Below are 13,210 nucleotides of genomic sequence, written 5' to 3'. Positions count from 1 at the left end.
TGGAAGTTACGTATTGCTACTCTTTTGACTAAAAAATTAATCAAATCTATTATAAAAATTAAACTAAATTTTATTTTATTTTGTCTGAAATCATCTTAACAAAGAAAATAAAAAAATAAAAATTCAGGTATTAATATGACTTTTAATTGAATTTTATAAAAGCATATTAAAAGCTATGAATTTTTATAAGGGTACAGAAGTAATTTTCTGTCATGCGTTTGACTGAGTCATTAGTCATGTATGAATGTTTCAAAGTTAGGACACATGCTAAAAATTAGTGCAGTCTATGGATAACTTTGCAATATGTTAAATGATATTCTTGTTTTGGAACAAACCTTGTGGAATTCTTAAGTCAATATGTTATCTTTTGTTGATATATTTATTTTAAGCCATATAATTTGACACTGTCTAGAAGCTCTCAATATAAAGATATCATGAGATAACCAAAAATTTTATGGGGAATTCACACTTAAATATGTGTTTTTATCATAAACACATTTGATTCAGTGATCGAATTCATTATTTTTTAGGGAGATTTTTATTGTTTAAGATTCGAAACTCACCTGATATAATAATGTTAAAAAAAGTCCCAATTATAAGTACTTAAATTGAATAATTAATTTTTAGTGGTGTGTATATCTCTTACACATAGCTTATCTACTTTATAAAAAAACAATGTTTTCTATTTAATTAGTTAATAAGTTTTTTTTGGATGGAAATTAACTAATTTTTTTTAATGCAAAGATTAATATTTATAGAAAATGGCAACCATGTTTCTATGTTTAATTGTTTATCATTTATTATTGTTTTGATGAACATTAAAAACATTCTCAAAAGATTTGAGATCAATTAAAAATAACAAACTCTTGAATTTATTGGCCGAGATATTGTAATTGATTGATTTAATTAATATGTTTTGCCTAATAAATCAGTATTAATTGTTCTCATAACAAGAGAATTACTATTTCATTTGTCATTTCAATATGCGATGAATTAATTGTTTAATTGATCTCAGCACATGCTTAGAAGCAAAAACCAAGAATCTAATTTGTGATTGATATTGAAAGATACCCAATTTTTTTTCCTTTGGATTAAAACTTTAGGAATTTCAAATCTAATTTGTGACAATATTATTTTATCATTAAAATGCTTGGTTGTATTAAACTATCAAAATTTAACTAACTTTTTATGATCACATTTTGATTAATAATAAATAAATAATTCTTTTTGGATTCTTATTTAGCAACATGAAGTGGGTGTCGGTGATCACATAAAATTATAAAATATATATATACATACGAGCCAAACTATCCATCTGTCTTAATCACATCAAATTAATTTAATATATTTTATGTTATTTTTTAATTAAATTATTCAAGTGGGTAACACTATTTTGTCATTTCACATACCTCCCTAGTTAATTTGATTTTTTTTATAAAAAAAAACACTTTATTATATATATAACCTTTGAACATTGGGCCCTCATGGACCTTGTTCACCAATTTAGCCCAAGCCCTTCTCTACAAACATGCACTGCATTCTAATCCAACACAAGATATATCATATATCTCATCAACTTATAACTTTTTCTTTAAAAATAAACTCAAAATATATACTATTATGTATACATATATATATATATAAACATTAAATACCAACTCATAATTAACCATACAACTTTATTCATGACCATTAATCAAACAACAAAAACTTTATATTTCTTGGTGAACTAGCACAACTTGATCATCAAGTACACCTCCACACTGAATCCTCTTATACTCAAAACAAGCATTACCTTTCCATTCCCACAAGCTAACCATCAAAACAAAAACATTAATTCCAATCACCATAAAACTAAACTGCAAGTTTGCCATTCCTACCCCTCTCTTCTCCTCCATCTCTGTCCTACATCCAATAACCCTACCACCTTCCACTGTCCTTATCACATAACATCCTTCAGACATATACTTTGGGACATACAGCACAAACCCCATCACCATTAACCACAAACCTTGTGCCATTATAGACATTGACCTTACAATAGCTGATACATAACATGATGATGATGATGATGATGATGTGATGGAGTGATAAAAGATGTGTGAATGGTTGTGACTAATGAAACAACCAAAACAAGTTGCAAAAGCCAATGGTAGTGACCTTCAAGACCAACATGATCAGAAGAATGCAAGTGAACCAAGAAGAGCTCATTAGCAAAAGTAGAAGCCAAGAGAAGTCCTACAAGGCATGAAAGGTCATCGGACAAGCCGTAAAGATCGATAACTATGCCCGATAAGGCGTAAATAACAGCAAAGAATAGCATGACAGTGTGCTCAAGATTGTCAAGCTCTAAAGTGCTTGTGTATGCATGGAGAGTGAATGCCATGGTTGTGATAGTGAACACAAGGAGAAGATGAAGTTCTAAGGGTTTAAGCCAATATGGAAAGGAATTCATAGTGATTGGGAACCATGTCTTTGTTGTAGGACCAATATTACTCTTTGAAGTACTTCTTAACTTGTAAGCTTTGATGGTGTTGAAGGTGTGCCATAAACCAAGCAAAGTGATCCATAAACCAGGGAAAAAATGGCCTCTAAAACTCCCCATCTTATGTGATTTCCTTCTCATTTAGCCTCTCTTTAAATAGAGAGTAATATTTAAATATATATATATAAGTTGCATGGAAAAGTAGGAATTCCATTAAGAAAAGGGATTAATAAGTGATGGTACTAGATAAATTAAATAATGTTACATGAAGCTCATTTGACATGGTGTGTTAGCCAATATAAGTAATTTGGTCTCTTGGGAGTCCTTAGTAGTCAAGAGAAAAAAGGTAATATATGCATGGTTAACATTGGATAATTAGTGGTGACCAAACTTTATATTAAGTGGGAAACAACATTAAATCCACCACTTTCAGAATGGAACACATCTCATCTCTTCTCATCTAGTCATATTAATGTGACTATTATCATTTTTTTTTTTTGGCTATATAAATCTTAAAGTTTCTTTCTTTGTAAATCAAACAAAATTAAAGTTTCTTTCTTTCTTTATTTTTTCTTATGTTCCATCTTTATCATAAATGGTTTACTAGCTACCCCTTTTTATTTATAAAAAAAGCATTTATTTTTTTAAAATTAGATGATATACATACATAAGAAGAAAAATTAAAATATGCATTTTAATATATTTAACTTGAATACTTCTGTAAGTATGATTTTTTTTATTTCCAAATTTATAATTATGAGTTAGATGTTTTTTCTTATGTTCAATCTTTATCATAAATAGTTTACTAGCTACCCCTTTTTATATAAAAAAAACATTTATTTATTTTTAATTAGATGATATACATACATAAGAAGAAAAATAAATTTATATAAAAGATGCATTTTAATTTAACTTGAATAATTCTGTGAGTATGATTTTTTTTTCCCAAATTTATAATTATGAGTTAGGTGTTTGAAGAAAAAACCCTTTTAGTTATAGATCAAATAGAACATCTATCTGAATATAAAAAGAACATACAATTATTCTTTATGTTGGTAGTGTTTTTCAAGTGATAATAATAAATATTAAGCATATGACTTGAAAAAGAAAATAAGAAGAAGAAGCTCATTCAATCAAAGACCATACAACTTTTATTTCATAATAATAAGTATATATATCCAAGGTTTTATTTGATGGATATATAATAGAGGAAATTTAGAGTCACCATACAATTACTTTTATTTCATAATAATAATATAATTATATATATAACATAGGAACTTAACAAGAAGTCCTACAAAGACATCCCATGCCACCAATGCCATTATCAACACAATAACCTTGCCCATTGTATTGCTTAATGCAATCATCAACACATCCTTTGATTGTGCACCCTGACTTTGCTAGAATATAATCACATATATCAGCTTCAACCTTCATTTCATCACCTGTTCATTCATTTTCATCAATTAATCAAACAATTAATCTTGATCATTAAACATTAAAAATACAAAAAAATTTACAAGAAAACAAACAAAATTTCCAATATTATAAACCAAGCTAAAGAAATAGGATATATATATATATATATATATACCTGAAGCCAAGATGAGAAGAATGAGGAGAAAGGAAGCAAAAGGTGTAACCTTAGCCATTATTAATTTCTCTCAAGACTCAGAAGAGAAACTAAGTATAATTTGTATTGTTCTTGATGTTGGTTTCAAAATTGGGAATGAGAATTTATAGTCAGAGCATGAACCAAAAATGGAAATGCATGGGTTTGAGATTTCATGAAATTTGCTGATTTATTTAGGAATTTATTGATTGTGAGAAGTGAATTTAAGAATATCTTTTTTTTTAATTTTATTTATTGATTAATTTTAAGAGAAGCAAATTTATGATTATCCTTTTTAAATGTAATTTTTTTATTAATTTTAAAGTATTGATTGTGAGTAGTAAATATTTTTTTCCAAAGCATATTTATTTATAAATAGTAAAAACTTAAATATACAATCTAAGAGGTATTTAGGAAATGTTTAATAATCAGAAATTATATATAAAGTGCATATACGCTAGTTAATTTATTTGATAACAATATATTAATTTGTCTCAAGGGATATATATATTAATATATTAATATATATATAATAATTTTAATTTAACACTCTGCAATCACTTCCTTTATTTAACATTCCTAAAAATCAAAGTTTTATAAGTAGATGAAAACAATTTGAACCGGTCCTCCTTAGCGCCGCTTAAATCAATCTTGGAAGAGAAAATACATAAGAAAGTGACTGTGAAGTGTTAAATTAAAATTACTATATATATATATATTCAATAATAATTTCATATGTTTTATAAACTTCAATTTCTAAGGCAAAGAAAGTGGCATTGTAGCTGAAGGCAAAGAAAGTTACTATGAAACTAAAATATTCATAACTCAGTGACATTGACCCACTATAAAAAGTATTGATGTAAAACATTTAAAAAATCTCAAGTTTAAATTTCACTAAATGCAATAGTGATAATTGGTCATTTATTATGGGTGCAGAGTTGTAACATACATTTTGTATCGCTAGATAAATGTACATGGGATAAACGTTCAATTTTCAGCGGGTGCACATTTGACAACAATTATAGTATTTTCTAATATATATATATATATATATATAGAGAGAGAGAGAGAGAGAGGAAGAATTTGGTGAATATGGAATGAGAGCTTTTTTTTATGAGAATATAAATATATGTAATTGCAAGGTTTTTAAGGGTTATATCATATATATATATATATATATAGAGAGAGAGAGAGAGAGAGAGAGAGAGAGAGGAAGAATTTGGTGAATATGGAATGAGAGCTTTTTTTTATGAGAATATAAATATATGTAATTGCAAGGTTTTTAAGGGTTATATCATATATATGTTGATTTCAAATTTCTTAGAGGAGTAAATAGAGAATGTGAGAGAATTTTAGCAGGAAATGAAGGCAATGTAGAAATTTTCAAATATATATATTGTTTTTTTGGATTTTGATGGGAAAAAAAAATTGATTTGTAATTATAATAGCATATATGATCACATTAATAGAATCCAATATTGGTATTAATTTCTCCTTTTCTTTTAATAAAAATATATTCACAAATATACCCTCTCACCCACCTATAATCAAGTAAATATATTATTTAAAAAAAACCAAACTTTACCACGTTCATTTCCCGATTCATAAACACCCGTGACTTCACCAATCTGGGCTCGGGTCAATTTGATCAGCTGCTCGATTGATATCGGATCCTTTCAGTAAGGTGTTCGTTTAAAAAAACCCAGGATCGAAACCCTCATGTCCCTATGCAGAGATGAGGATACATGGGCAAACGTAAAAGGTCTTTTACTCCCCACACGACGTCGTCTACGAGCGCTCTAGTCTTGTCGTCTCAAATAAAATACACACACTGCACTTCCGTTTCACTTACCAAAAAACCAGAAAACCCAAACCACTTCCCAACATCCATTTCACACACGCCACTTACATTTCTCAGTTACCTAAACTCAAGGAAAAAGTCATAAGAGTTAGCTTTAAGTGTAGCCAAAAACCAGAGAAAAAAAATTAGAAAAATCCAAACACATCCCCACTTCCATTTCACAAACAAGTCACTACATCTCTCAGTTACCCAAACACCATAAAACACATAGACTAAAGTAAGCAAAGCATGAAAGTTATCTTTAAGTTTTAACCATTCATAGTTAACTTCAGTAGAAGAGAAGCTCTCACAGCTCCTCCAACTTAAAACAGTGTTTTCACCTAACAGTCATTTTGAAGTAACTACGAAAGATTGAAACATAGACGAGAAAGATCGAAGCCAAGGATGAATTGCCCAAGAGGAAGCAGCAGCAGGACAGTGGCATGACAGCCACTTTCAAGCCATTTCCCCCAAGTTTCATTTCACCGCATAACCGGAACCCGGTTACGGGTTCCGTTATGGATCATACCACCAGCAGCACCTTGCATGAAATCAGAGGAGAATGCGAGATGACTCTGGTGAGGAAGAGTTCCACCATTTGAAATGGTTGTGATGTCGGAGCTGGCAGTGTTCATCGAGTTCATATCCGACAAAAGGATCTCAGATTCCAGGGTATTTCTGCCTGCAGGTTGCACAACAGAGCTCGATATGTTCTGTCTGTCAGCTGCATTGTTTGGTTGTGAGGTCTGCTCAGATTTCTTCGTGTTGAGGAACCGGCCGCCTGTTCCCCTTGCTCTCTTGAGAGCATGTAGATGCCGAGACTCATGAAGATATGGCTGGAAACACAAAGTTCATCTTGTTAAATGGGACGAGTAGATGAATCGATGTCAACAAGTAGCATGCTGATTCCACATTACCTTCCGAGCTTTCACTAGTTTGTTTTGAGCCTCCAGTTTAGCACGCAGCTGTCGGCGGCGTAGGATTCCATGATATTGTTTTGCATTCACGTAAATCGGTTCATCAGCTGCTGGTTCCAGAGGTAGTGGTACACGAGAAGTCATACCTGCCACTTGTGGATGTATCTGAGAAAACATAAATTGGATTAGAAACACCAGAAAACTATAGAGAAGCATTCCAGTGATGAAGCTTAGATGGATTATTCTTTTTGTCAATCTATGCAGTATAAGTTATCTTCAATGGTTACAGACACAGAGAAAAAACTTAGTAAGGAAGAAATCGGCCAAATACTTACAATTGCATGTGATCCATAAGAAGCCAGAACATGTCCATAGTATGGATCTGCATAAGGGTATGGAAGGCAGGCCTGGAAAGAAATAACATGATTGTGATCAAATAAAGTCACTAATTGGTGTTAATGGACATAAATACAAAACATATTCCAGTAGCATGGTTTTTGAAAAATATATGTATTCTTACTTGTTCCCTGCTTGAAAAGTGAGGTTGCAGGTTATCTTTGAAAAATGGGGTGGCAAGAACTTTTCAGTAAGACAACAATTAAGTAAAAAAAAACAGTTAAGTTTGCATTTTGAAGATTAACTTTATGATACGAACTTACAATAGACTGGCTGTAATCGAGCTTTGGAGATGAGAAGAGAACTCCTGAATTTCCCAAAGATAAACCTGATACAGAACCTTCAACCTGCTTGTAGGTATTATCGTTACCTGCATGAATCATCCATAAGCCACAGAAGGTGTTACTGGCTTACTGCCTTTGATGAGAATGCAACAGAATTCAATGTAATGAAAGACCATGAACCAGGCGCTTGTAATTATGTATACACACACACACACATTACATAGCACCCTTGAAGTGCAAAACGTATTAAAACGTATTAAAACATTAAATTCCTGGTATTAAAACATTAAATTCCTGGGATTACGCTTCACTGTGGGATGACCAGTCTAACATAAATCAAATGGCACTTTCCATAATAAAGGATTTTGCTTTTTTATGTTGAGATAAGATTGGCCCACCAATATAGTAGGAGATTTTATGATCAAACAGGCAAAGAAGTATCAATAAAAGAAAAGAAAAATCTTATCCAAGGTTCTATTCTCCTCCCTTATCTGATTAATACATTAGCCATAATGCTCGATACAGAGTGGTCAAAATAAGACCACAAAACAAAATTCACAACAGGTTTAATTTTATTTCCTAAGCAGCATTATTCACATTGCTGTATCAAATACCACTATACTTAAAACCACTGTTCCTGAGATGCTGGTAACTTAGACATATAAATTTGAAAGACCAATTTCTTAGATGGAGAGAAGCAACTCTAATCCTGCAGCAACATTCATAAGTTCAAACAAATTTTCAAAAATACAAAGGAAGATAAAAATAAGAACATACACCAGTAATGCGGCCCTTGAAATCAATGAATCATGCAGAATGATTAACCTAGAAATTGTGCTGTAGTAAACCAACCACATTTGCAGTGCAGACAGAATTATGTTAACCAAGCAAAGAACTCTAGAACATTGAGTGGACAGTCAATAAAAGTAGTTAAACCAGCCGTAGATATAATTATGTAACTTGCAAAATAAGAAATTGAAAATATTTGAAGATTAAGTTCAGCAAGATAAATTCATAAAACAGCTTTTGAGCTATGGCCAAAAAATAAAAAAAGATGAAAAGAAAGAAACAATGGCCTTTGAAATCATTATCCATAGGAACAACAAAGCTAGAGGAAAGATTAACTATGAAAAACCGGTAAATACGCTAAGCATAAAGATCTAGATTTTACCAGAGTCTGATGAAACAGATTGCTGCAGACCATCTTTTCTAGCTGCAGACACTTCTCGATGGGATTGAACAGTTGACTGAGTAGATGATGAGTCTTGATCTACCAATTGATGCCCTAGATGCTTTATCTGATAGCAATGTTGTGCCATGGAGTCCATGTACTTAAAAGTTACTGGAGTAACAAGGATGAAAGTGCAAGTCACTTCAATTTCACTAGGATGGCTAGGACTACGAGATTTTAAAGGCTGATCTGTGCTCCATGCCTTTATTTTTCTGCATACTAGAATTTCAAAATTCTTGCAAGGTTCTCCACACTTAATTGCTCATTCAACCTTCCCAAGGATTTTAAATTCTTCTTCTTATTATTTCTACACTGCTAATGACAAACACCAATATGAGTAAAAAAATTCAATGGCAGTACTGAAGATAGGCAGCTTTCATAGAAAGATGGACTAATTGATCCTAGATGAAACTGTTTACTGACAGTTGGTAGTTCCCCAAAAAAAAAACAGAGTAACATCACATACACACATTGTTAATGCACCTGATGGTGGATGAATATACTATGTTATCAATGAAACTTCAATACAAAGCTATCAAAAAAGCACACATGAAACATTTAAAAGAGGAAAAAAAATGTCATACATTAATCAAATACCAACTAAATGTCAAGAATGTATTCAAGAGGTGCCACCCTGAGTCAGCTGGCACTGATGATAAACAAAAGTGAATGCACCCATAATCATCCTCCTCAAAGGCTTGAGTCACAAAATAAAACCAAAAGAACTTCAAAAGCACTTAAAACATTTTGTCATTCCATATTGATGTGTCAACAATGTTCTTCACTGTCAGTTCTTAGATCAGATCTTCACATTCTGCTTACTCAATTATAAAAAATAGGCTAACAACGACTTATCCCGATTTTCTACCTTTATGCACAAGTAAACAACTGGAGGAACTAGGTGAATCCATAAGCTTTAAGAGATAAAAGATAATTTAAGTTGCTTTACAAGCACTTCTGCTTAGCTTAGTTGAACTAAGGACATATATTATGTTGACATCTCATCTCCCTCCAATATTATTATGTACACCTTACAAAGGACTTGGCTTCAGAAAGCATCAGCAAGTTGACCTTCACTCGAACCACTAAGAATATAATATATCTTACTTCACAATCATGCAAGCCCCATACCTTCTTCAACAAGACATTCCCAAACTACATTGCAATGCATCATCACCCTTAAAAGACCTAAATGCAAACCATAGCATGGAAACCACAGCAGAAAACAAGAGCAATGAACTTGTCACTTGTTAATCATTGAAGAAGAAAACTTGGAAGCATGGATACCATTAGTCTTTTGATCCACCCTTTCTAGCTTTCTTGGATAAGGCACTGAGCCTTCAAAAGCTCAAATTTCATCATGTTGTCATAACACCGGTTATCCTCAAATTCAATCAAGTTGTTTTTATTTTCATTTTGAGCCAATTACAAAGCAACCTTTTAGATCTCCAAGATCAGTATGAAGTTGTTCCTCAAATTCACCAAATCAATTGAAGTATTAATTGGATTTCAAACATAAGGCATATGTAGAATCATACATAATATTCTTTTTCTTCAAAAAAGGACCTTCATACCACCTCCACCTTTAATTCAAGGCTAAATTGAAAATGCAAATATATAATCATTGAACTTGTTGATTATTCCATCTGAATACAACACATATCATGGCTCTACAAATCAAAGGTATCTTGTCACATCGCACTGTGATAGCACCCCTAAACTAAACATTTTAGACCTTCCAAAACATCTGAATGGCAAGTAAGAGTATCACATCCAAATTTCAACATGACACCTTACAACCACTCTCGAGACAAACACCAAGACAAACTATAACACCACACAAATACACAGCATAGATTTAATCAGAAAAGGAAAAAAAAAATATTTATCATTCATGCTATATTCTTACTTCATGCACCAATTATGAACACTTGTCATATGCAGTCATTTCCCATGATATGGACTGGACAATATAAACCTTAAACAAATAATTAATTAAATATGCCACATAAACCTCACCATCTAAGTCATGAAAATTTCCAAAAATGCCTACCAACAAATTTTAAGGCCAGCATCCATCTCCACATGGCAGAGGAACATATTCTAGGATTAGAATTTAGAATTAGAATTATCTCTTCTACCACATATCATAAAGCACATAGAGTTAATCTTAATCCAGTAAGAGGATATATCCAATGACACCTGGTCATGCTAGAAAGCAACACGTGTTTGATCACTGACATGCCATATAGCCATGAGTAGAAGTGTTAATGATCAACCCAAAAAAGCCTTTGATCTTCAATTTTCCCAAAAACTCAGAGCACACAACATTTAATCCAGCAACCCCCCATGTATTATACAAAATTATCAGCTTTATTAAAGCTTGAGAATCCATTAAGGAGAACTCTTTCTCTTTCTCTTTCTCTTTCTGCTTTCCTAATTTAAGGGAGAACATAATCTATTGAAGGATATCTTTTTCTTCAACATATTTCCACAGAAGAAATATTCAAGCGACTGCTTCCACAAATCAACAGGACAAACAATGCATCCTATCATCTGCTCTAAAAGATCAGACTTTCAAAACCTTCACATGATTTTAGCCAATCCAAAATGCAATCAAATCCACTAAGCAATGATAACACCTATCCAAAACCAAATCCTCCAACTTCCACAAACCCAAAAATCAAATCTCTCACCACAAACACACCACCGAGCAAGCAAAACCTCACAACTGAGATCACAAAACCAACCAATTCGCCAAAAAAGACAGTACCGCAAAACAAAACCATACACAAAAGATGAACCAAAAACCCAATCATCCAAACACCACAACTCATCACCACTTCAAAACCCACAAACATCAAAACAAAAAGAAAAAGAAAAAAAACCCATCAACACTTCAAAACCCACAACCAAAAAAAGGGCCAGAGAACAAGAAAACCAAAGCAAAACCAAGCTCAGGCAACACCATGACCACAAAAACTCGAGAATACAAAGAAGCAGTGATCAATAGGTGAAAAGCAACAACCTTTAGGAGAGGGGAGCATGTCCCCTCGCTCGAAACCCCTTGCTTCTCTTCCTTCCTTTCTCTCCTCCTCCTCCTCTCTCTCTCTCTCTCTCTCTCTCTCTCTTCTCCTTCTTCTCCTTCTCCCTCTACTTCTATATACTACTCTCTCTCTCTGTCTCTCTGTCTCTCTCTCTCCATTTTAGAAAGAGAAAAATTAAATTTATAAATAATTTTAAATTTTATTTTTTAAAAAAAATTAATTGTTTTTAGCACCACGTCGACACCTTCACGCCACTATAATTTTTTTAAAAAAATAAATAGTAAAATAAAATGGTTAAAAAAAAGTCTCTTTCACTCCCTCTCAAGAGTAGGTACCAGCCGCCCAACTCTCTCTCTGTCTGTCTTTCTGTCCCTTTTTTTTTTTTTAATGTATAGGCAACAAATAAATTTATTTAAAAATTATTAAAAAAATAAATAGATTGATAATTTACAAATTACTTAATCTTATAAAAAATATTGATGAATAATATTAAATCTAAGTGTACAATATTTATAACAGTACAAAGATAATATTATTAGAGAAAAAATTTGATTTTTTATTTTTTATTTTAATGCACTATTGTATGATATTATTAGATTATTTAATAATTTTTTATGCTTTGGTGTGAGACTATTAGGCTATGGAATGATTCACTCTGTTATTTTTTTTCTCTTTAAAAAGAAATTTTCACTCAATTTTTTTAATTTAATTTATTAGCATTAATTGTAATATTTATTGCCCTTTTATTGCCTGTGATTTTGGTTAAAGTAAATCATTGATCATTGTGTGCACAGTCCCTTTTACCGGGTTATCGGATTCGGGTTCGCCCTTCTGGATCCGATATGTTACCTTTGTTATTGAAATTTTACTATAACTTTTTATTAATTTTCCCTCAAATTTTCATATTTTACCAATTAAATGCTAATTTTTTTTTAAGTGAGATTAATATATTTTTTTAATAAAATAAAATAAAAGGATAATTAATACGATGTATGTCCAAACAATGCTAGCCAGAAGGCATGATAAACTAAGCTCCACTTGTTGCCATGCATGCGCACTGGCCTTTATTGGATTTTCAAAACATTGAAATAATATATATATATATATATATATTGAATATATTGTCTTGTTTTTCAATTTGGGTTTTGGATAGTTAAAAGACGGATCTATTATGAGTCTGACCCGTTTAACTCCAGTTCGGATCCACATGAATGAGCTTGTCATTTAGAGCCCGTTTGGATTGCGGAATAGGAATGAGAAGGGGGGAATGAGAAGAAGGGAGGAGTGGGAATAAAAATAAGGGGAAAGAGGAGGATAATGATGAAGGTGTTTGGTTTGAGGAATAAGGGTTAGGAATAGGAAAAAGTAGAGAGAAATATAATCGAAAATTACGTT

General features: G+C 31.8%; 2 protein-coding genes and 1 pseudogene across 5 annotated transcripts in view; 1 reads left to right on the top strand and 2 right to left on the bottom strand.

Annotated features, from left to right (window-relative positions):
* LOC120262797 (uncharacterized acetyltransferase At3g50280-like) overlaps positions 1 to 13,210 on the top strand; it is a 53,596-nt gene that overhangs the window by 13,483 nt on the left and 26,903 nt on the right. The window lies entirely within an intron of this gene.
* Positions 1,663 to 2,615, bottom strand: LOC120262800 (annotated as a pseudogene).
* Positions 6,175 to 11,930, bottom strand: LOC120262802 (nuclear transcription factor Y subunit A-7-like). Of its 4 annotated transcripts, none has more exons than XM_039270691.1 (6): positions 11,797 to 11,930; positions 8,709 to 9,080; positions 7,517 to 7,623; positions 7,193 to 7,264; positions 6,858 to 7,022; positions 6,175 to 6,776 (listed from the first exon to the last, which is right to left on the bottom strand). In XM_039270691.1, the coding sequence occupies exons 2-6, from the start codon at positions 8,863 to 8,865 to the stop codon at positions 6,423 to 6,425; spliced, it is 855 nt and encodes a 284-aa protein (XP_039126625.1). In that variant the 5' UTR covers positions 8,866 to 9,080; positions 11,797 to 11,930; the 3' UTR covers positions 6,175 to 6,422. The 4 variants fall into 4 exon arrangements, with proteins under 4 accessions (XP_039126625.1, XP_039126626.1, XP_039126624.1 ...); XM_039270692.1 differs by having other exon boundaries at positions 8,709 to 9,083; positions 11,797 to 11,914; XM_039270690.1 differs by having other exon boundaries at positions 8,709 to 8,879; positions 11,797 to 11,912.

This window comes from Dioscorea cayenensis, chromosome 6 (assembly GCF_009730915.1).
Source record: "Dioscorea cayenensis subsp. rotundata cultivar TDr96_F1 chromosome 6, TDr96_F1_v2_PseudoChromosome.rev07_lg8_w22 25.fasta, whole genome shotgun sequence".
Taxonomy (NCBI): Eukaryota; Viridiplantae; Streptophyta; class Magnoliopsida; order Dioscoreales; family Dioscoreaceae; genus Dioscorea; species Dioscorea cayenensis.
The sequence above is the reverse complement of the archived record's forward strand: the minus strand, read 5'-3'. Positions and strand labels throughout refer to the sequence as shown.